Here is a 24,060-nt window from a genome sequence, read left to right as displayed (position 1 = left end):
GCCCCTCATCCTATCACTGCAGGCCTTTCCTGATCTTCAGACTTGCTGTCCTTGGAATTCCCAAAGAAACTTACAGTTTTGTCTATGTGCTGCTCCCTCTTTCCTGTCAGGAGAACCAGGGAAACAAGGGATTAACTCCCTGTCTTACAGACCAGACAGTGTAAAAGCTTCCTATTCTCCCAGGGTTTCTTTTATTGGATGTGGTATAAAACTGTGAGATTCTTGCTCAGTAGGAGCTGGAATTTTTAGTCTATGCTTCCGTTGCACCAACAAGGGTTTGTTTTAGTGTGGTTTCATTCTTACAGGTGATCCACTTTGTGTGCTTTTAAGTGCTTAGAAGGATTTTCTCCATAAATAATGCTCATAATTTCAGCATATGATTACTGTAAAACATAATACACTCTTTATTGGCTTCTCATAAAACTCTGACTGTATTCTGTCTTGCCAAAACTAGCAAGGCCCTTTTGTATTAGTCCAAAGTATCTTTGGCAATCCCTTCTTCTGCACACACTTAAATCTGTGGGCCAGATCTAATCTCTGTTAAATCAGTATAAATGAAGAATAACTCCATTGTTAATGGGATTGAACCTGCATGGTTGTTTTGGAAAGGGATTGAATCTTCTCATTGGTTTGTGTTTCCTAAATATCAATATCGAGCTATCCAACCTGATGATTTTTATAGCTGCTGATTGCCAAGGAAACATCAGAGGAGCAGAAAGGAAACAACAGGAAGCAAACAAAAATAAATCAGAAAACCAGTAAAACTCAGACTGAAGGAACTGAACCAGTTTGGAAAGTTAGTTATCAATTATCTACCTGATATTTTTAGAATGCAACATGCTTTGCCATGCTGTCACCTGAGTTTTGAAGGAGAGAGGGAGTGAGATTGTTGAAAGAGCTGATGCCTGGCTGTGACAAGACTTATTCTTGAGCTGAGGGTCAAAAAGGGTCAAAGCTGCTGTGAAGCCAGGGGTGACTGTTTGCTGTCACTCCTATTCTGTAAGAATGTCATCTTCTGCAGGTACTGTTGTTGGAGTTAATGAGAGCACTGCTTTCTCCTGGCCTACCTGTGACAGATGTGGCAATGGAAAGTTGGAATTGTGTCCCCAGGACAGGTAAGAGTCAGCATGCTCCAGAGCACTCCAGGTGTTCTGCAGATGTAGCCATAACAGCAGTAGGTGATGCAATGAGCTTCCTGCAGGCACAGGCTGCACTTTGTTCCTTCCTACAACTAAGACGTAGTATTTTTATTGCTGATGAACTGATAAAACCTGCAAGGTTAGATTAATTTATTAAGAAAGATACAAGCAGATATGACATGGTTTGAATTTGCAGTTATCACTTTTTTTTTTCTTCACAGTGTTGCTTATAAAGATCTCACAGCCTAATGCATTACACCAGTTTCAATAAACATCCCCACAAATCACAAGTCTGGTTTTAAGATCCATTAGAAGTAGTTTCTTGTGCTTGTCTCCCCACCTCATTAGCCTGTGTACCACCAGCTCACCTCATTTTTACATTGAACTGTGATCTTTGCTGCTATTCACTTAGTGTGAAATCCTCTTTAAAAAAGGATGTGGAATAATTCTGGGAGTGAACTGTCTGCATTGGTTAGGCCACACCTTGAGTACTGTGTCCAGTTCTGGGCCCCTCAGTTTAAGAAGGACATCGAGACACTTGAACATGTCCAGAGAAGGGCAACGAGGCTGGTGAGAGGCCTTGAGCACAGCCCTATGAGGAGAGGCTGAGGGAGCTGGGGTTGTTTAGCCTGGAGAAGGATCAGGGGTGACCTCATTGCCCTCTACAACTACCTGAAAGGTGGTTGTAGACAGGAAGGGGTTGGTCTCTTCTCCCAGGCAACCAGCACCAGAACAAGGGGACACAGTCTCAAGCTGTGCCAGGGGAGGTTTAGACTCGAGGTGAGGAAAAAGTTCTTCACTGAGCGAGTCGTTCGTCATTGGAATGTGCTGCCCAGGGAGGTGGTGGAGTCACCGTCCCTGGAGGTGTTCAAGGGGAGATTGGACGTGGCACCTGGTGCCATGGTCTAGTTGTGAGGTCTGTTGGGACAGGTTGGACTTGATGATCCTTGGGGTCTCTTCCAACCTTGGTGAACCTGTGATACTGTGAAATGTAAAGATTGATCCTGCAGGACCTGTTGCCACCTGAAATGCTAACCCTGCTTGGAAAGCCTTCCCTCCAGCTGCTTAGCCAGCTTGTTCTTGCACAGTCTGAGACACCTGATGGGAGAAAAACACAAGAGGATAAGAGCAGTTAGAGTGTAAAAAGAGGGAAAGGGAAGCTCTTACAAAAAATGTAAGGAGAAGTTGGGTGAGCTTGATCCCAGTGGAATAGTTAACATATTCCTAAATATAAGAAGCTTTAATGCTTATGCCTTGTTCTGTATAGCCTCTGGGGCCAGGGAGAAGGCTGAAAATAAAAAATCAAGCTGTCCTGCACTATGCTATCATGCACAAAAAGAGAAGAGACTAGACTAGACTAGACTAGGCTAGACTAGACCGGGGTGTGTGTGTGTACATTCACACAGCAGTGTAGTTCAATATATATTTTAAAAGTCTCTGCTGTGAAGGACACTTTTGCTTCATTTGGAGAACAATGTAGCACCAATATTTGCTTAAGATGTTATTCCAACAAGCACTTATAGCTGAGCTTAATTTTATGCACATGACTTAAGTGTGTGGTGAAGATGTTGAACGTTTGCTGAACGAGGGCCTAAACCAATAAGTCAAATCTATACTAGAGGTTTCCTTGTGCCAAAGCTTGCAGAAGGTTATGAGGTGAATATTTGCTCAAGTGGGGTGACTGTAAACAGCAACCTCCCCTCTCCTTCCCCCCCAATGCTGCCAAAACCTTTAATGGGAAGATCCTTCTGCTAGAAGAGTTTAGGTCCTCCAAGAGAGTTGCTCAGCTCTACCAACAGAAGAGCTCTATTTGCATTTATCAACTGGATCCCTAGCAGGAATTTCCTACTGAAGGGCCACCAGCAGAGTATTTTAGAGAATAAGCCAGCTGGGGTTTTGTGTGTTTGGATTTATGACTGATAGTTTTCCCATTTCTCCCCTGTTTTTTCCATCATTATTTGTGTGTTTCAGAAGACTGATATATTGCAGCCAGTGCTCTGAAGTTGTCACTTCACCAGTCATGAAAATGCAGCTGGAAGTCTTCTTGAGATGTCCATCTCGACCTCAAAGTACAGTAAAAGTAAAGGTATGGCACAAACTGAGCTTCTGTGAATTGAGTAAAGCAAGGCTAGAGCTGTAGGCACATGGGCACTCTACACCACTCTTTTGTAAACAGCTCTGTCAGGAGAACAATTGCAAGATGTAAGAATATCCCATAATTTAATCTGATACTAAAGCTGTGTTTCATTGGACTCAGAACCCAATTCCCAGATCTTACTCAAATAATACAGTCACTGAGTTCACCCTGAGGTTTGCAAGCTGGTTTATGGTCCAGCTGAAGGGTTTTATTGGGTAGGGCCTTGGGAAACCTCAGTCTCCACAGCCTGAAAGGAATGTGTATTTTTGGAGTCCCATTTTGAACATCATCTCTGTCACCTCTCCTCTGCTTTCTTTGCCAGAGAAGCAAGCCCATTCTATATTAAAATGATAAATCTTTGTTCAATGTGGCTGTTTTAACCTGCAAACAGAACAGCTTTGCATGCATGAGATTTTTGTAATGAACAAAACCTGTTGATTTTCTCCTTCCAGCTGTTACAAAAGACAATCTCTTCCCTCCTGATGTCCTCTGCCAGTGAGGATGGGGTAGGTATAATGAATGTTGACAAAATTAAGTTAAACTACATAACTTTCTGTAGAGGCAGAGTACAGGAGATGTGAATCAGGTGGGAAGATACTTGAACAGAGGGATGAGGATTCCTGGAGGTCATGTCATCATCCAGCCTACCACTCAGCCTGGCCTATTGCAAATTCATGGACAGGTTGGCCATGACTGTGTCTGGCAGGGTCTTGAAAACCTCCAAGGATGGAGATTCTGCCTTTCCAGGCAGCTCATTTCACATCTGCACTAGGAGCAGTAGGAGATTCCATTAAAAATGATGGGTTTTTTTCTCACCTTCAGCCTGGGATTTGAGTGGGCTGGACCCTTTGTCAAGCCCACCTTCCACCTGCTGATGCCCTGCTATCGCAGGGCTGCCATCAGGCTGGCACCCTCCTTTTTTTGAAGGGGCATGCCACAGATGAGATGTGTACAAAGCTTTAGCTCAGCTGTGGGTCTGCAGAGCTGCCTGCACATAGCACTGTGTCCAGGCATCCAGAGCTGCCATGGGCTTTCCTCTGTTTTCTGGCTGAGGATCCAAAGACAGCAAAGATACAGTCCAAGCATCCCACCTTTTTGGGATGGGCTTCTAAACCCTATAAACCACAACTGCTTCCTGAATTGAAACTGCTGGCAGGCAGGAATAGTAGGGAAATGTGCAAAATACAAGACTTTATGACTGTATGAATGAACCAGGCGTGAGCCACAGGGATCCAGGGGCTAAAGTACAGTTTATGTCATCACAAAGTAGTTACTTCTTTAATCTGAGATATCAGAAGAACCCTGACTTTTGCCACAGTGACCCAGATTTATCACAGGTGAGGGAGGCACCCAGGTACACAGGTGCCTGCCTGGCATTGGCTGCTGGATGGTCAGCAGCGAAGGAGCAGCACCTTCAGAGGCTGGTTAGACCCAATTAGCATCCTGAGATCTCCCCTCACCTTTGTGTGTGGAAGGGGGCAAAGGGCAGCTCCTTGTCTCCTTTAATCAGCCCAGGTAAGGTGACACATACTGGAGGTCATTCTGCTTTCCCTGCCCTACAGTCTCCTAGCATTTTGCTGTTACATGCTGCGTGGTTTTAATGGGATTCAAGGCTAGTATTTAATGTGGAACTTTGCTCTGCAATTGTAAATGATTTTTCTTGTGCTGGAGGGTGCATATTTCATTTAAGGAAAGAGATACAAGAAATGTGCAAAATATGTTTGCTCTTTTAATAGCAGTTAAGTCTTGCTGAGTTTTACAGGCTGTGTCTGGATGGTTACAGGCTGACAAAATGTCGTTCCTTTCAAGCTATTAGAATTCAAACAACCTCTTTCTCATGCTTCAGTTTTTATAGTGCTCCTGTTCAGAAGTCTGGCAACTTAGAAACTACTTTTTTTTTTCCCCTAGCTGAAATGCAGAGATCATTTTCTCCTTTTTTTTTTTTCCATACATGTTTCCCTCCCTGAACCACTGCATCTCAAAACCAGCACATCTCAACAAAGATTAATCACAAGACATACCACTTGGGCTGGCATTTTTTGGTGCCAGTGCTGCTGGATTTTCTAAGGGTGTGGCTTTGTGAGAATTTCTCTTGGCAGGGTAGTTGGCCTGAGCTGTCATTGGCCTTGGCCACTTGTTCCTGAACTAGTGGCAGCCCTTCTGTTACACCAGTACAGATGTTTGTGCAGCTGTATGGTGAACTGGACTGTGGAACCAGTCAGGGGTAAAAATAATCTAGGGAAGAAAAAAAGAAAAGGGCTGTTTATACCTTGACCTAGGCCATAGATGTGAGTATCACATACCTGTACAAGTGCACAGCCCAAATGAAAGTGGGAGTGTGGTCAAAGGCTGGTCATAGACAGGTCCCCTTGAGGAGGGAAATGGATGTAAACCTGCCATCTGAGATAGATCCTCTCTCCAGCTATCAGCTGTTGGTGTTACCAGTTCTTCTGGCAATTTGCTGTCTTCACTGAGAGGAACCACTCCAGCCTCTCATCCCTCTCCCCAGCACAGAGTACAGCCTCTACAAACTTGCTCAGGCACGGCTGGTGGGGAAACTGCCAGTCAGGGCACTGAACAGAAGGGACTGTGAAGGTGCCAGTGGTTATAAATGATGCATGATACAGCACAAAGTTAGAAGGGGGGGAAGTAAAAAGAGTTACAAAATCTTTTCCCCTCAGTGGATCTGTTTGGTGTCATCGATCTATAGTATGTATGTACACATTGCCCAAGTGAATTCCTGTGGCTGTCAGGGAGCACATGCTGGTTCTGCTTCAGCAAGCTTGAGTTCAAAGTCACAGCAGCTTTTATTGTTGTTGTTGTTTTTTAAACAGCTCATTTTAATAAGCCTGCTTGGGCAGCAGCACTTTAAGCAGGAGTGAGGTCCAGTTCTTGAAGATGTAATATGTTAATTCTTTCCATCAGTTGTAATGCCCCTTTCTTTTTGAGGCCTTAAAAAAAAAAGTTGTCAGTTGGAAGAGGACCTTACACCCTGCATCTTCTGAGCCGAATGCTGCTCAGAACAGAACGTCCAGGACTGTTTGTTTTAATCAACATGCTTTTATCACTGCAGAGCTATGAGGTGCAGAGCGTGCTGGGAAAGGAGGTGGGGTTATTGAACTGCTACGTCCACTCTGCCACCAGCCACCCCAGCTGTGTTGCACTGGAGGAAATTGTTCTTCTGGAAGCAGCAGGAAGACACTGAGCTGAACTCTGGTCAGCTACTACAGTATCTGTGGACTTTGTAATGTGGTTATCTGTTAACTAGTGCCACCGATAATGTGTAATGCGAGTGTGATAAGCCTTGAGATAGTTTATTAAAACTGTGATTTACAAAGCACATTGTGCTAATGCTGGAAAGAATCTGTTTAAAGAGGGGGGAAAGAAATCAGTTCAACTTTCTGAACTCTTCTGGATCAGTTCAGAACTTAGGAATGCAGCTCTTCAGCACATTCACTGTTTCTGTATGCAATGTACCTTGTTCTAGAAGCTTTGACTGGTTGTGGATTTTCTTTTTGATAACACTGTATTTATTCTGTGTTGATGGAAAATATTTTACTCTTTTTTTGTAATAAATACCTTGCTCTAAGCAGTGAACATCGGTCTGAGTTTTATCAGCAGATTCCAGACGTTCTGCCAGCAGCAGAACGCAGTGCTGTGCACGGGTTCTGAGTTGTAACATTCGTTATCACCTTGCAATAAATGTTGTACAGACAGAGACTTGAACAAAGCTTATATTTTGAAGTGTCAAGCCTATAGAAAGTTAATGTTTTACAGCTAATTGGTCTTTCAGCATAGAACTACCCTGTTATCTGTAGCTTCCCACAGAACGGGTGCTTCATTGTAGTTTCTGTTACAAGTAATGAGCAAACTGCTGTGCAGGCCAGAGTTATCCTCACCCTGACAGGGCAGAGACATGGATTTACAGAGAAACAGCAAAATCCTCCTTGGTGTGCTTTTCTTGGGGTATGAGAATTAATGTGGGAGTTCAGTCAGCACACAGATTTTATTCCACCACCACCCCCTTTCCCTTTCACAGTGTTTGAAAAACTTACACAGGTCAGAGGAGGAATGAATGGGTTTGTGCAGGTCCCAGTGTGTGATTACCAAGGAGAAAAGGAACAGCAACTTCATTCCTATGCAGACCATTCCTGTGGCTGAGGCTGATAATGGAAAATCTTGTGTACATCACGATTACTGAAGGAACGATCCAGCTCTTGAATCCTTTCCCCCCTCCTCCAAGTGTTTCATTCTCTTACCTGCCTCCCTGTATAGAAGAAGGGGACCTCAGTCCATTCCTGCACGGGATACTGCCCTGTATAGGACCAGGGTCCAAACCAGCCAGGTTTGTCACTGGCTGCTGGCGGCGCTTGTCCCGCTGCTTCCTCTGCCGGTTCCGACAGTCGCCGGCATCTTTATGAAAGCACTATCGGAATTCAGCAACCGGTGTTAGCGCCTGCTGTCACTTTCACTAGCAAGGAACAGTGAAAGTGGCCAGCTGCTGCACTTGCGGGGTACTATAGGGGCTGAGAGCTTGGCTGCAGCTGCAGCAGCTCCTGAGTGCTGCCGTTTGCCCCAAGTTTGTCTTGGGGCAGACTTCAAAGGCCTTTAGTGGGAGCAGCTTTGCACTGCTTGGGGTGGAAACCACTCGCGAGGGGGTTTAAGAGGAAAGTGAACTTACGTGTTTTTGCGTTCTCTGTGTATTTGCTTAACCCAGCAGTACCTTAGGGGCAACAACTGGATGGGGTGCTGGGATTTCCTATCTAGACTGTGCTTTTCCCAAGAAAGTTCGGACTAAGCGATCCTTGAGGTTCCAGGTTCCGACCTGGTGTTCCACACCCTGACTCAGCATTCCGGCACAGCGCTGCAGCTCCCGAGGGAAGCAGAGTTTGCAACCACCACGTGTACTGTCCCAGTCATTACCACCGTGGCATGGTCCTTGGTCTGCTTTAGAGAGGAATACAGGCCGCCTCACCCGGGCTTGTCCTCACCTCATTTCAGCTGCTGGACTCCCCCCCCCTCCCCACCGTGTGCCTCTCCCCCCGAGCCGGCAGCAGCTCCCGGGCTGCGCAGCTCCCCGCGCTGCTTTCCAAACACAGCAAACCAGAGCAGGGTTGATTTAAAATGCTTTTCTTTTATTCTTAGAAATGCTGTAAAAATTGATATAAAAGGTCGAGCATGCTCAGTCTTTTTTTTTTTTTTCATCTTAATGTCTAAAATACATGGGGTTTGAATCATTTTAACAGATGTACCATAGCTGCTTCGGTATTGAGTAAAATGTAGAAAAGACGAAAACTACCATTATAAAAATAATTTAAGGGGAGAGAAGACGAAAAATAATATATATTTAGGTTTTTTTTCCTCCTTTTTTTTTTTGCAAGTTTCGTGGTGCAAGACCCGGGCATCGCCCCACGTCGTTGCCACATCGAGAGCGCGGCCGCGGCCCGGCAGGTCCCACGGCGGCCCCGCGCATCCTCCCCACGCCCGGCATGGCCCGGCCCGCCGCGGTACGACACGGCAAAGGCCCGGCACGGCTCGGCTCGGCAAGGCCCGGCCCTCTGAGGTATTTATCCACGGTCTCCCGGAGTCCGTCTCTCCGTCCCGCTCCCCCCCGGTTACCGGCAGTCGGTGCCCGAGCCGGGCTGCAGGAAGGAGGCGCTGGGCAGCTGCTTGAAGAAGTGCCGGAGGCTGGTCAAGTCCCTAGTGAGCTGCTCGATCTTCTTGTGCAGCTTCTCGTTCTCGGCCGACAGCTCCAGCAGCTTCTGCTGCATCTCCTGGTTGCGCCGCTTCGCCTTGTCGCGACTCTTGCGCACCGCGATGTTGTTGCGCTCCCGGCGCTGCCGGTACTCGGGGCTAAACCTGTCCACACACTTCTTGCCGCCGCGCTCCTTCCCGCCGGGAGCCGCCGCTGCCGGGACGCCCTGCGCCGAGCCGGGCACAGAGCCGCCGGCGGGGCCCGGGGAGCGGGTGCTGCAGCTGGACGGGGAGCTGCTGCCCGGCGGCTCAGGGGAGGTGGGCGGCGTGGGCTGCCCGCTCAGGTTCATGATGGTCTGGGCGCAGGTGGCGATCTGCGAGGGCAGCAGCGAGGAGGAGAGGTCGCTGTCGCTCCAGTCCGGCTCCTGCTTCAGGGCGCCGCGGGAGGAGGAGGAGGAGGAGGAGGAGGAAGAGGAGGAGGAGGAGGCGGTGCGGGGCTCGGCGCCCAGCAGGGTGGTCATGGCAGCGCCGAGGTCCTTGGTAGGGTCGCGGCCGGCGCCGCCGCCCGGCGGCAAGTACTCGCCGTAGTCCCCGCCCCGCTCGGGCTTGTGGTTGCTGTTGAAGAGGTCGGCGAAGAGCTCGTCGTTGCAGAGCTCCAGGTTCGGTACGGCCGACATGGAGTCAATGTAGGAGCTGAAGTCGATGGCGCTCTCGTCCTCGTACATTGCCGGGGCGGCGGCGCTCAGCTCCGCCAGGTTGGTGCCACTGCCCCCCAGGCCGCTGCCTGCCTCCTCGCCGCTCATCCCGCAGCCGCCGCGGGCCCCCGGCTTGCAGGCGGGACCCAGCCCGCCGCCACTGCCCACCTTGGCGTCGTAGAAGTTGGCGGGCTCCAGGCACCAGCTCTTATAGCATGCCGGGGAGTCCAGGCTGTAGAGAGCTGCAGCGCTCATGGGCGAGCGGGACGCGGCGCCGCACGGCCGCGGCTCCGGGACTCCGGGCTACGGGCACCAACCGCCGTTCCGCGACGGGCGCAGCTCCAGCCTCGGCCGCGGGCAGGTGGGGAGCGGGGCTGCTGCCGGTACTGCTGGTGGTGCTGCTGCCGCCGCTGCTACTACGCTGCCGTTACTGCTGCTAGTACTGCTGCTACTGCCGGTGATGGCACCGGTGCTCCTGCTGCTGTCCCGCTGTCGCCTCCCCGAAGGGGCCGATCCGGGCTCGGGTCACGCCGTGTTCGGCGGGAGGCAGGCGGGAATGGGACAAGGCGTCTCTGGACCTGGGAGCGAAACGGCCGCTCGGTCCCTTCTTATACGGCGCCGGCTCCGCCTCCTGCCCCAGTGACGGGGAACGAGTATTCCCGGCACCCCCGGGGACCCGGGGGCGGGAGCGGGTGGGGTGCGCGGCCGCGGAGGCAGGGCTCCCGGCGCGGAGAGCTGCCACCTCCCGGTGGAAGGTGGCCGCGGTCGGGGGCAGCCCTCCCTGTGGCGGACGACACCGTGCGTGGAGCGGGCAGGCTCCCGAAAGGCGACCCGTCCGGGAAGGGCTGCCCTGACGCCTGTACCGGACCCTGTTCCCCCTGCAGCGCTCCCTCTGAGAGTTAATTTCTCCTTTTCCTGGTTTATTTCCTCACGAGCCAGCGGAAGAGCCGGAGGCAAAGGCTCATTTACCCCCACGCCGCATTGCCCCCAACTCACTTCCCTTGCAGTGCCCTGGATGAAGCGATCTGGGAGGGATGCTCCTGCCCACGCGTGTCCCTGGGCATGGCCTTAGCGCCCTCCCGAGGCCCTGCTCCCCGTTAGTGCCAGAGCGTCCGCTTGGACTTCTTAGTGCAGGGCACCCTAGTGGGAAGGGGTCTCTAAGGCATCCTTAGCCGCTCCTTAAAATTTAGGGCAAGGAATTAGTAACTTTCCCATTCTTCCTTGCGTCCACCAAATTACTACCATTAAATTGGCAAGTACCAGCGAAATAAAGACATTTTAATTATGTGAAATGTGTAAGTTTTCTAGTTGCATCATGCCTTGTAAAACCCTGACTGCAACCTCGGGTGCTCCATTGACCGAATTACAAAAGCATCACAATATTTTTTTTCCTATTAAAAAAATCTATTTTAAGGTTTATTTACTCCCGCCCCCCCCCCCCCCCCCCCCCCCCCTTTCTTTCTTTCTTTCCAGAAGACCCAGCTAGATTTATGACACTTCACAGCGCTGCTCCAGCCGCTGAGTTCGCAGCCCGGCTCTCAGCTGACACTGCTGGCCCCGAGCTGTGTCCCACCGAGCACTGTGCCGCTGGCTCCAAGGTGGCTTTCTGGGGACCGCGGGTACGTGCCGGTCATGCCGGGGCTACCGCCTCCCTCCGGGCAGAGCTCCATCTGCTGCTACCGCAGCTGTTGCAGTAACGCAGCTGTTTATCGACGGGGCGTGTATTTTAACATAAATAGTTGGGACAGGACTGGTACATGCTCTCCCTTTGGCTGGCAGCTCCCGGTGGGAAGGCTTGTGGGATCGGATAAGTGTGCCCTGCCTGGCAGGTGAGGAGGTTTCACATGGAGGGGCTTGGCTTGGCTGGCAGCTCTGGTACTGCAGTTAACCCTGCAATGATGCTGTGCTTAAATAAACTGAACTGCAAGATGATTTCAGGCTTAACTGCAAGATGATTTCAGGCTTAACTGCAAGATGATTTCAGGGTTAATAAATCCTGGGTAACATTTGACAAAGTTGGATGTGTAAAGCCTTGCAATATATTCAGAAATAGAAATGCACTAAAAGTTCAGCCATATATTAAATGACTAGTTCTTACCAAGAAGATCATCCTTGTCTTGGGTGGAGGAAAAGGAGCACAGCTCGTAGACCATCCTGGTCTCTGTCCTTCCCTCCCAGCTGCTGCTGCACCTCTTGATGCTGGTGCTGGTAGCAGCGCCCCTGCTCACTGAGAGATAGCCCTCTCTTGGGTTTTATAGCCTAGCTCAGGATGTCCCTGTGTCATAGGTGCTATTTAGCATGATTTGGGAGGAGAGTTAGGTAACAGAGTCATATATGTTTAGCATGTACTCAGTTTGGCTCATTAGCATACCAATTGCAATTAATAAGGCGAAGGTCTGCTCAGGGCCAAAAGGAGGCCTGTCAGCCTGACCTAGGTACCCGGGAAGATTATGGAGTGGTTCATCTTGGGTGCCCTCATGTGGCAAGTGCAGAATAATGGTGGGATCAGGCCCAGCCAGCATGGGTTCATGAAAGGCAAGTCCTGCTTGGCCAACCTGATCTCCTATGACCAGGTGACCTGCCCAGTGGATGAGGGAAAGGCTGTGGGCATTGTCTAGCCAGACATTAGTAAAGCCTTTGAGACCATCTCCCCTGGCATTCTCCTTGAGAAACTTGCAGATCATAGCATAGACAGGTTTATTCTTCGCTGGATTAAAGTGGCTGGGTGACCAGACCCAAAGAGTTGTGGTAAATGGAGTTAAATCCAGCTGGTGGCTGGCCACAAGCGATACTGGGGCCAGTTCTGTTTAATATCTTTGTTAATGATTTGGATGAGGGGGATCAAGTGCACCCTCTGCAAGCTTGCAGGCTATACTAAGTTGAGAGGAAGTGCTGATCTGGAAGACACTGCAGAGAGATCTGGACAGGTTACATTGATGGGCCAAGGCCAGCGGGATGAGGTTTAACAAGACCAAGTGCTGGGTCCTTGCACTTTAGTCACAACAAACCCAAGCAATGCTACCAGCTTGAGGAAGAGTGGCTGGAAAGCAGCCCACTGGAAAAGGGTCAGGGGATGCTTGTGGATGGCTGGCTGGCTGAGCATGAGCCAGCTGTGTGCTCAGGTGGCCAATAAGGCCAACAGCATCCTGGCCTGTATCAGGACTGCTGTGTCCAGAAGTAGGGAAGTGTTAGTGCCTCTGTGCTTAGCCCTGGTGAGGCCGCACCTTGAGTACTGTGTTCAGTTCTGGGCACCAGAGTATAAGACAGACATTGAGGTCCTGAAGTGAGCAGCAACACTGGTGAAGGGTTTGGAGGACACATCTTATTAGGAGTGGCTGAGAGAACTGGGATTGTTTAGTCTTGAAGGAGAGAAGGCTAAGGGGAGATCTTACTGCTCTCTACAGCTACCTGAAAGGAGGAAAGTGAGACCAATGTTTGACTCTTCTCCCCAGTAACTAGTGATAGGACAAGAGGAAATGGGCTTAAATTGTGCCAGAGGAGGTTTACATTGGATATTAGGGAAAACTTCTAGATGAAAAGAGTGGTGAGGTGTTGGAACAGGCTGCCCAGGGAGGTGGTGGAGTCACCAGCCCTGGAGGTGTTCAAGAAGCATGTAGATGTGGCACTTCAGTACACAGTTCAGTGGTCGTGGTAGTTGGGTTATGGTTGATTTCAATGATATTAGAGATCTTTTCCACCCTTAATGATGCTATGATTCTACAAGGATGCTATTCCCACTTATTCCCAGTTATGCTTACTTCAGCCTCCAATACAGTCAGTTCCTGAGATCTTCCCCTACTCAAATTTGGATCTGATGCCCAGGTACTAGGACCAGAGAACTGTTCATGGTAGGGCAGTGCAGCTCTCCTGCTGGAAGAAGTCTCTCCTCTTTACTTTTCTTTGTAACTCATGCACTTGTGCCTGTAGAACAAAGGGTTACCATCTCATACTCAGATTGTCCCCATACTCACACAGGAGAGAGCACAGGGTTCATTGTGGCATGGAGTGCTTCTGTTTAGCTGTAGGAGAGTTCAGCTCTGCTAGCTAAACCCATCTTCACCATAGCAGTGTCCTGGCTTCACACAGCCTGCTCTCAGAAGCAAGACCCCTCCCCCACACACAGATGGGTTGGAAAACAACCCCAAAAATCCCCTCTGGGTTGAGATCAAGAGTTTACTGCAATGATAACGCTATATACAATTACCTTAGCAGAAGGGGTGTGGGGTTTTTTGTTTATAGAACTTAATATTGGCCTATCAACATCATGTCTGGGTTTGTCAGTACATCATCTAATATCCAAGGGGAGTGGAACATCCTGAAAGTAGCCATATTAAGCATCTAGCAGTCACTAGAAGTCAAAATTCATATTTGAATATTATTTTAATATCCATTCTTTCTCAGTAACCCTGGTTTCACAGTCTGTCCCTTTCCCCCCTTTTTCCCCTCAAACCCCAGCACCTGGGCTCTGTTGGAGTCTCCTCCCACCCCAGGTGTGGCCACTTTGCCCTCCCCACCCACTCCCCTTTTTAATCACCCCTAGGAGAGGCAGCAGCCCCAAGCTGAGCCCATCTGGGCTGAGGATCCTCCTCTCATCTCTGGTGAGTGCCCCTGGTGCACACTGGGTGATGGTGGTGGTGACAACAAAGGCCGGGGGGCCTGGTGGCCCCCCGGTTAGCTAGGAAGAGACTTCATGACTGCTCCGATATCATCCACGGGTGCTGGCTGGGCTTCCTTACTGGGGCTGAGCTCCTCTGTATTTTGGCTGGTTGAGGGTCCTGCCCCCTGGCTCTGGGATGGGTGCAAAAATGGTAGTGGTGAAGCAGGAGCTGCTTTGGGAAGAGGAAGGGGGGGAGGGGAAGCAGGAGCTTCTTTGAGAAGATAAAGGCTGGTGGTGGGGAAGGAGAGGGGTTAAACTAGATGACCTTTAAAGGCCACTTCCAACTCTGATAATTCTGTGCTTCTATGACTCTATGTTCTAGTTCCAATTCCCTTACCACAGGCAGGGATGCCTTCCACTAGATCAAGTCAGCATCTTTAAGGGCATATTATTTTTTTCTTAACTGTAGATAGAAATCAAAACACAATATGGTAGCTGTGATGAACTGATGGATTTTGGGTTTGAAGCTACCTTGTTTTGAAAATAAGGTCTTCTGTATATTGGCATAAGGAACGAAATGATTGCATTAAATTCAAGAGTGAATAGAAATGATTGGCATAAGAACCATTTAAAATCCCACTGCATCTGTGGAAAGGGTTTGGAAGCTCCATGTAAGCCTCACTGTCAGCCACCTGTGTCACACCTAAGCTTGTCACAGGGAGTGCAGCATTGCTTACAGTGTCTTCAGGACTTGTAGGTGTGTTCAGAGCTTGTGGTCAGATCTGTTGGCATCTCTCCCCCTAAAACCAAGTGGTGAGAGCTGTCCCTTAGAAGGTGAACTGGTTGTATTTGTTGCTGAGCCTGAGATATGTGACTTCAGCAGCACATTTTGTGGGGGTTGCCCCACATCCAGGGCAGGCTGTGAAGCCCTGGGTGAGATCATTGCACTGCTCCAGCCTGCAGCCACCCCACTGTTAGTGACTGAAAAGTGAATAGAATAGAATAAGCCAGGTTGGAAGAGACCTTTGAGATCCTCACATTCAATCCATCATCCAACACCACCTGATCAACTAAGCCATGGCACCAAGCACCCCACCAAGTCTCCTCCTAAACACCTGAGGTGATGGCGACTCCACCGCCTCCCCAGGCAGTCCATTCCAATGGGCAATCACTCTTTCGATGAAGAATTTGGGGGGTTTAGCTCTTTTAAACTGTGGTGTGACTCCCTGTGGGTATTTGAGCCCCAGCACTGCCAGCCTGGGCTGGGTTTTCTCAGCTTCACCTGTGGCTGCTCTTTGACACAGCCTCACCCTGGTCCTCAAAGGCCAAGGGCTGCAGCAGTGAAATGCACCCCTTGTTTTGTAACACTCTTCAGAATGCTCTGAACCTTTTTTCCATGCAGGTTTTGCATGAGTTTCCAGCAGGGCTAAAGGTGTGAAGCCAAATTCACAGCCAAGTCTTCAGCCTAACCAAATGAAATCCTGCACCACATCATTTAGTGTAAGCTTAATGGACAGGTGGAGTCAGTGGTACCCTCCCCTGTCCCACTGAAGAAGGAAAAAAAACCAAACCACAAGCAAAGCAAGAACCCCTGTAAAAACGTGGAAACCAAATCTTTTCCAGTCTCTTTCAGCCACTCCTTCCCCAAAACATTTGCAACAACAACAAAAAGCCACCAAAACCCCAACCCTAAACACTCCTCTGGCAGCTGCTGTTTTGGTGTAAGATGTAGCTCTTCAGTAGCTGTGCTGCAAGATGAGTGCTGTGGGTGGCAGCCAGGTGTGACCCTTCTGTGTAGGTGCCATTTCTTCCAGGCAGCACAGCTTAAAAGTCATTATTATTTTTTTTTAAGGCCAGTTCATTTCCAAGTGAGGCAAAAAGGTTCATGAAGGGATGGAGCAGACAGCAGACCTTCCTCTCAGTAGCTGAGAGAGGAAAAAGAAAAGAGCTTGAAAGCAGCAGCAATAATTCCTTATTTTTAACTCCCTGGTTATGAAAGAAATGGGAAGGGTTTTGGGGAAAATGTCTCTAAATGTAGGCACTTACGTGCCTGGCTTTGGGAAGCAGCTGGCCAAATCCTTCAGCATGAAGCCAGAAGAGCTGTAGGAAACTCATTCCACAGCTGAAGACAAGCCCAAGTCATTGCTCTAGTGGAGAGCTCATAGGGTCCTTCTTGTGGGCAGACACTGGCCACAGACACCTCAAGATGACATCTAACTTGGGGGGGACTAAAGGCAAATCCTAAGCATGACAAGCAGCATGCAGGAACCTCTTTATTAGCTGGGGAAGCTGCAGGCTGCAGCTGCAGGGCTTTCCTGCAGCTTCCTTATTTTGAGCTAGAGGGAAACTGTAGGACTGAGAGGGATGCTAAGGACAAGGTTAAACATCAGGAGTATTCTATAGATGAAGAAAAACCTGCTGAGAACATATGCTAATGGGTGACCCAGCTTTTTAGATGCAGCTAATGAATTTCCAGACACAGTGCATGTCTGGTTATTGAATCTGAGGAGGAAACATTCTGCTGTACTTGTGGATAGTTCCTGTTTTGGTTTGCATCATGAGACCTGAAGCAGCCTCTGATTCTGAGCTGCACACCATCTCTTCTGGAAGCTGAACAAACCCACCCTGTCAAGCACTGAGCCCAGTACCTTGAGGTCTGTGCTGCGTCACTGTTTGCCTTGCTGCTCCACAGGCTGTCTTCAGCCTGCCTGCTGCACTGCTGTTTTGCAGGGAGCAGTGCTCAGCAACCAGGCTCGGGGACAGCAGCTGCTAGTTACAGATGTTTGAGGTTCTTTTCAGGCTCATTCAGCTGCACAGGGAAAGCTCTGTCAGGGCAATACCACTTGCTCCACACAGGATGGATTTCTGCTCAGGCAAACGCAGCAGCTTTGTGCTTTGCTCCTTAGCTGGCACTTGAGCTGGGCACATACATCACTAGGGACTGTGATGGAGCTGTGGCTCTGAAGTGTAGCACTTAAAATAATAGAGGTCTCGGTTTTGACCCCAAGGTAAGTGTCATGGACACGTTCTAAGCTCTTTTGCACAACATTAGAAGGCCAAGGGGATGCTTGGAAATTAAGTGTCTGGTCGTAGGAGGTGTTTCATTGCACTAAGGGAAGTGTCATGGACATGTTTCACTGCCAAGGGTTCTTTCACCTGCCTCAGACTTTCACCTCTGGCTTGATGGCCTGTGGTGGGTTGAAGCCTAAAATCACCACATGGCCTTTTGGTATAAATGAAGAGGAGGAAAGGTTCAGTATTCCTCTTCCCCTGGAAGAGCCAGGTTGTGCTCCCCAGTCACTTCAGCCCCTTCTGAAAGCCAAGGAAGCCTCAGCTGGCACTGGAGGGAGTCCTGCAGTGCACAAACATTTACTGCTGCTCAAGTCCTGCAAGAAGAGCCTCGTTAAACTATAAACCTATACTTTGTCCAGGTCAAAGTACCTAGTAAATATCTGAAGTATGTGCCAAAAGTGCAATTAAACACCTCCTACAGCCAGCCCCTGGATTTCCAGAAGTCCCCTTGGCCTTTTAACGTACCTTTTATTGTGTTTTAACTCTCTTGTATTTGTCACTCTGCAGTGTGAAAGCCGAGTGCCCCACCTCACCACTCTTGAGTCATGGCTGCTGCCTTCCCTACTGCTACCAGCGATTAAAAGCACCAAATGCAGAAGGCATCTTACCCAACTGTCTATAAGAATAGACCTTGTCACACACTTATGAAAAAACCCTACTGTCCATTAATTATTATCTCTATAAATGGGTAGATGAGGATGTTGTCTGTGATTAAAGTGCCTTACATTAACCTTTGAAACGAGGTATACAGTGGAAAGTTTATTTTTATTGTCAAACAGAAGCTTCCTCTATAAAAATACATCCAAATGCTGGTTTTGATTAATAAAATCTGATAAAAAGATTCCGAGTTTCTTGAGTTGTAACACTGTTGGCATCAGGAGTTGAGGATATTTAGTGAGAAGGTAACAAAATCAGTGCTGGAAAATGCATGAAACAAACAAAAAAATCTGCCTCCCTATTCTTAGGTCTCAGTGAGCAATCTTCCCCAGCCTGAGTTTTTTTCATGGAGCTGTATCCAGGAAGCAGATTCCTCTGCTCTCCAGCTGAAAGATTCATCTGAAACTGGTGCTGGCAGGGGCCTGTGGCAAGTCTGGGACTAACCCGTGGCCAGGGTGGCAGGAGAGAAAGCTTGTAGGCAGTGAAAGGGCAAAGACTCACTTTTATTATACCTTTCATGATAACTGTTAAAAGTCTCAATGCAAACAACCTCCTACAGTGGATTGTAGGTAATACCCATCATAGTTGAGACCTCTCTCCTCCCCTTGCTGTCCGTGCTGGGCTGCACTTGCTACCAGGGGTACCTGGCAGCTGGTGGCCAGAGAGGAACAGCCACATCTGGCACAACTTTCCCTCCTTTGGCACAAGCAAATACCCAACCTGTGCTGTGCTGCAGCTATGGCAGGAAGCTTCTGGTGCTCTCCAGTGGCTCCTTTTGGCTTTGGCCAAACAAAGAGTATTTGGAATTAACACAACCTGAGGAGGGTAGACTTGCAAAGGAGAGAGAAAACAGAGCACAACCCCTAACTGTTAAACAATATGCTGGAACAAACTGGCCTGGTCTCATCCTTGCCTTCTCATTATCCAGCAATGAAATAAGCATCCAGATAGGTGTTACCTAGAGCTAAAAGGAATTGTCTGTTGAATTTTATCATGTGCTTCACTGCTTCTATTGATATGAAAATCTTCTAGTTTTAATTACAAGTAGCATCTGTCTGCAGAGCAGTCAGTTGTCAAGTCTCTGTAAAAGCCAAAATCACAGATTTTCATGAGGAGGATGCCTACAAGCTCAAGAGTATGAATTTGTGCTTGCCTCTGAGTGATCTTGGTGCCTTTCATGTAAATCCTGAAGCTCTGCAGCCTCCCCAGTTCTTCACTAATGTTAACACAAAGACAATAAAGCTGCTTTGTTACAGAACCATTAGGCAGTAAAAAGAAATAATCACTGTTTGAATACAGCTTTAATACAGAAGAAAAAATATTTTCCATAGCAGCCAAGTTTAACCAATGATGATAAAAGTGGTTAAGAGTCTTTTTTTCCATTTTGGCCTTAAAATTCTGATCTGGTTGCAGCTGTGGCTCAGGGGATGCTTCTCCTGGCAGTCTGGGTCCTAGGGAGCAGTTCCTTACATCCAGGGCTCCCATCCTTCCCAGACTCTGCCAAGAATGTTGGGGTCTGTTGCTTGATCAATCAGGCACCTCACTTGGGTCTCCTCTGAAAGTCCATGCTCTGGCTCTTTGGCTCTGATGTTGTGATCAGGATGACCACGAGCCACAGCTGCAAAATCCTTGTAAGAAGGAGACTTCTCGTGGCCCAGGCGTAGCTCATCACTAAAATTGAGAGGACAAAAATAAGCTCTTACCAAAAGAAACAAGCAAATAAAAAGTCTGGGATGGAGTTTCAAACACAAACCAGCACTTGAACACAATTCATGCAGCTTTGTTTTTCAAGATGTGGAGGCTGTTCAAGAGCTGGAGAAGGTATGGCTAGTGGAGATGGTGAACTCGGGTGTCCTTTACTAGTGACTATTTACCATGAATATTTCAGTCTTGTCCCAGGTCTCTAACTGAAAGAAGGCTGCAGCAGTTCACATCCAAGCTCTTATCTCCTTATCTGCCCTCCTGATTTCTGTCTGCAAGAAGCATTTTGCTGCCTTTTCCAGTTCAGCCTTGACCGCAAAAAGGACTCCTCCCAAGTCCTGCACTGTTCAATATTTGTCTGCTTTTAAAACAGGCCTGCTTTCTTTTCCCTTTTTTTTCCCCCTGATTAATCCAAAATGTCTTTTTAAAAGAGGATGGAAGGGATTAATTGTACTTTAACTGAACTTTAAAGACATTCTGGCTTGAGCCAGACTTGACTAGACTGACATAAATAACTGAGAATGCCATCAGATCTGAATTTGATGGGTTTGGGAGGCAGCTCACCTCCATGCCTCCCATACAGCTGGTTCAGGTTCCATCTCATGCAACTGACCAGCATGTTGATTTAAATACTACCCCTAGCCCAAAAGCTATGGAGATGAACACAAAGCACAGCAATCTGAGGAGTGAAAAGTGAAGCAGGCTCAGAGGGTGGGGATGTGTGTGCTGCCAGGAACAGTAAAACTGCTCAGGAGGCCTGAGCTGGAGCAGGAACACTCACAGGGAGCTATCTGGTGTTTTGGCTGGGGCATGATTCAGAGAGCCTGTGTGTACACCAAACGATTCTGACAGGAGGCTGCTTGAAATGTTGCCCTGTCTGCTGCTTCTCTTTTCCTAGCTGCCATTCTATCTGCAGGGAGCAAATCCTGACACAGGAGACTGCCAAAGCTCTCAGTGGAGCAGTCTGAAGCAAAAGGAGAGTGTCTTACCAAGTGATTGTTGCCGGGTTGGCACCTCTGAGCTTTCTTTTGACGCAGCTGACTTTCTGCAAAGGGTACCAGTTCACTTCAGCTGTGTTTATTTCCTTCATCCATGTGCCTCCTTTTCTCAGCTGTCTTTGTTCAAAGTTCTAAAGGGAAAATAAATTTGCCCTGTTTATCATAAATCATATACTTAAAAAGACCTTTAAGCTGCCAGCTCACAGCAAGTCGAGCCAGCAACTCTTAACTGCAGCTGCAAGGGAGGGCAAAGCAGTGAGACGATACCCACCCTGCCTAGGACTTGAGACTTAATTTACAACTGGAATAACTGGAGTGCAGTTAGGTTCAGATTTTTATTCTGTAATTATTAGCTTGATTTACAGTGCTGTTATGTAAATGTAAGGGGCTTAATGCAAAGAGCTGAAAATATTTATGACATTAACGTGATCAAAAGACACCCACATTTTTAGGATTGTTTTGCAGCTAGAGAACAGTACACTGATGACACAGATGTGCTCCTATTCTTTGTCCATCAGTCTAGAAGTCTGTCATTTTAAATCCTTTAAGTTCAGTTTCTCTGAGAACTCAATAAAACAAAGATAGATAAAAGGAGCGCTGTGAGTGAGCACCGATCGGTTTTGTCCTTATTACTGTTTAAGAGTTTTCACAGGAAGGAAGAAAGGCATGAGGCAAGATCCCACCTTCCAGTCCAAAGAAGGCTCTTTGACAAACACATCCATTGTGCTGATGAGGAGGTCTGGGTCAGCACGATAAGCCCTTAGGGCATGCACCATCACGCTGTAAATGAGCCCCCACTCCTTCACTGGCATCATCAGATTAACAAACTGGCGAGTCAGACGGAAAGGCATCAGCTCTGGCACACCTAAAAACTAGCCAAGGGGAGGGCAGGCAAAAGAAAACAAGAAATAAGAAGCCTTGGAACAGAAGGATAAGAAACAAATATTTTGTTTTTCATAAGCTTTGAGACCCCCTTTGCCACTTAACTGAAAGTAATCTGCAACAGGACCAAGCTGTGACACCAAAACTCTAGCCATCAATATTTAGTGACAGTGGTTGGCGGCACGGCTGAAATATACCAACCACCATCACCCAGACTCTGACACTCTGCAGCTTCCTGCTTGTCTGAGAATATCCAAGAACAGAGATGTTATTCTATTAACCAGAAATAACTTGTAAAGATTATTTTGCATCAGAACCATGGCTAATGAGGAGCATCCAATTTAGTACTGAGAATCCACTTGTACTTGCACACAGTGAATCCAGAAGCTGTAACAAATGAATGAGAAAACAGATACCTGTGTAGCTGAGCCAAATGCACATCCAAAGTCTATTCCCACCATGCCACCTGTCTCCTTGTTAATCATGAAGTTGGAGAGATGTCTGTCTCCAATCCCGAGTATCCAGTGGCTGATGCACATCAGCGCGTGAGAGCTGGCAAAATGGGAGCGCAGGGACAGGAAGGCTTCAGGAGAGGTGCTCATTTTCACAAAGGCTCGCCTGGACAAAGCAGAAGGCACTTGGTGCATGCAGAGGAAACACCAACTTTTGTTGCACAAAAGTGAACAGCACACTCACCTCAGCAGGTCTTCTGGAACACTGCTTTCCCTGCTTCTGAAAGACACAACGGCTTCTCTGCGGCTAGCGGCTCTGAAAACCAATGAAGGCTCAATGTTAGCTATGGCAGTATCAGCCTGCTGGATGCTGGAAGTTCAGATGGGCACATGACCACATCAGCACATCTTGCTTACTACCCCAGCAAACACTGCAGCAAGCCACAGAGTGTCTGCCACCCCCCAAATGTATCTGATATTAAAAACACTCCCTCCTCTCCTTTGCTCCCAACAGTTCTTTCCAAGACTGACATTTCTTAATGCCAAACAGTAGGTAGTTTTGTCCAGTTTTCCCCAGATTAAGTAGATGGGTTAAGTTTTCATCCAGCTGTGCTCTTGCTGGCTGGACAGTCTCTTCCAAACAGAGCAACTAAGGCCCAAATTCAATCTCTCAGCAGCATACTGACACTAGAAAGTAGTGCGGCACAACAGGAAGCAACAGAACGGAACGGCTGCTGCTGAGGACATCCATGTTGTACACATACAGGGAGGGAGGACCACTGCTCTGTCCTAGCCCACATCTGGTGCTGGGAAATGAGTGCTTGTGAGCATTAGGAATGTGCTGGGTGCTCTCCTTTCAGTCCAGTCTCAGCTGAGAAGAACCAAGCTGTGGCTCAGGGCACAGCTCTGCAATGCAAGCCAGCATGAGGTGAGTTGGGGGTGACTGGGAACTGACTTCAGAAGCACATTCTGGATCTGAATACAAGCTGTCAACACAGTTAAACAAGTCAAGGTTTTTCTTTAAAAAGCAAGACACTAGCTTAAGCAGGTTATGAGCTCATCAGAAATGCTCCACTGGAAACTTCACTTCCCCCACTGCACTGCTAGATACGGGCAGGTGTGGAAATTCCTCTGAGGGGATGCTCAGATGTGGACCCAGACCATCCAAGATTCTTAAATTCTCGGTGCATCTCAGAGATTTTCTCTGCCCAATTCCAGCAGGTGGTCTGGCTCTGAGGCAGCCAACCTAACTGCTTAATGAGGAACAAGACACCTAGAAAAGTAAAGCTGATGAGGAGCATCTGCTTCTAGACACTTTCTTAAGGCTGTGAGCAAGCTTCTGGAAGTATTCCTGTGCTCTGGTGGGATTTTGGCAGTGCTGAGCTTCTCCTGCAGAGCATCTCCAGTAAGACAAAGCAGTAAATGAGCAAAGATCAGCTCCAGCCAGCATGTTATAATACAGATCATATTTTTTTCCTGGAATTTCTACAGCTCTGTGTGTGCACACTCTAGTTTCTGTATTTTACATGCAGTTCTCTTTCACAGCCCACCTGTACATGACAGGGTATCGAGAGATGCCTTGTGCCTTCCCACCCATCTTGGACAGCCACTCAGAATAGGCAGCACGAGGTCCTTTTTTGCTAGGGACAAAAAGAAAGAGAAAAAGGGCTGATCATTTCCCTACATTACCTTAACCACTCTGCTCTTGAATATCCACAGGCTGTGTGCACAGCAGTCGGGAAGCTACAGCCTACATTCATTTTAACCTTGCTATGGAAATGAAGTTTATGCAGTCAGTGCTTATCTGATCCATCCATCTCCTTCCCCCCCAGCTTTGAATGCACTTCAATCATATTTGACAGAAGATTAGACATCTCAGAGGTGTTAATTTGTCTAAAGGCACTGTGAAAATTAGATGCTGCCTTGAGAAGAAGGACCCAAAATAATTTCTCCAGGGAGGGGAAGATATTTTTAACACAATCTCATATCCATTTGAGAGGCATTATGTAGCCTACCACAGTACACACTGCCTTTGT

General features: G+C 48.1%; 3 protein-coding genes across 3 annotated transcripts in view; 1 reads left to right on the top strand and 2 right to left on the bottom strand.

The window, feature by feature from the left end:
- Nucleotides 1-8,838, top strand: part of SPIDR (scaffold protein involved in DNA repair) — a 193,757-nt gene extending 184,919 nt beyond the window's left edge. Inside the window, 5 exon segments of the mRNA XM_054180137.1 lie at nt 1,022-1,115; nt 3,111-3,225; nt 3,729-3,782; nt 6,350-6,492; nt 8,658-8,838. Of these exon segments, the coding sequence (XP_054036112.1) occupies nt 1,022-1,115; nt 3,111-3,225; nt 3,729-3,782; nt 6,350-6,492; nt 8,658-8,838 (587 nt within the window).
- CEBPD (CCAAT enhancer binding protein delta) lies at nt 8,769-10,043 on the bottom strand. Its single transcript, XM_054179623.1, has one exon. The coding sequence runs from the start codon at nt 9,918-9,920 to the stop codon at nt 8,892-8,894; it is 1,029 nt and encodes a 342-aa protein (XP_054035598.1). The 5' UTR covers nt 9,921-10,043; the 3' UTR covers nt 8,769-8,891.
- Nucleotides 10,044-19,062: 9,019 nt separating this feature from the next.
- PRKDC (protein kinase, DNA-activated, catalytic subunit) overlaps nt 19,063-24,060 on the bottom strand; it is an 87,844-nt gene continuing 82,846 nt past the window's right edge. Inside the window, exons 81-86 of the mRNA XM_054179622.1 lie at nt 23,575-23,664; nt 22,269-22,340; nt 21,989-22,190; nt 21,374-21,562; nt 20,682-20,821; nt 19,063-19,662 (exon numbers count right to left, since the gene is read on the bottom strand). Of these exons, the coding sequence (XP_054035597.1) occupies nt 19,458-19,662; nt 20,682-20,821; nt 21,374-21,562; nt 21,989-22,190; nt 22,269-22,340; nt 23,575-23,664 (898 nt within the window). The 3' untranslated portion in view covers nt 19,063-19,457. The remainder of the gene's footprint in view (nt 19,663-20,681; nt 20,822-21,373; nt 21,563-21,988; nt 22,191-22,268; nt 22,341-23,574; nt 23,665-24,060) is intronic.

This window comes from Dryobates pubescens, chromosome 3, assembly GCF_014839835.1.
Source record: "Dryobates pubescens isolate bDryPub1 chromosome 3, bDryPub1.pri, whole genome shotgun sequence".
In the NCBI taxonomy this organism is placed as follows: domain Eukaryota; kingdom Metazoa; phylum Chordata; class Aves; order Piciformes; family Picidae; genus Dryobates; species Dryobates pubescens.
Note: the sequence above shows the minus strand (reverse complement) of the source record. Positions and strands in the feature narration are given on the sequence as shown.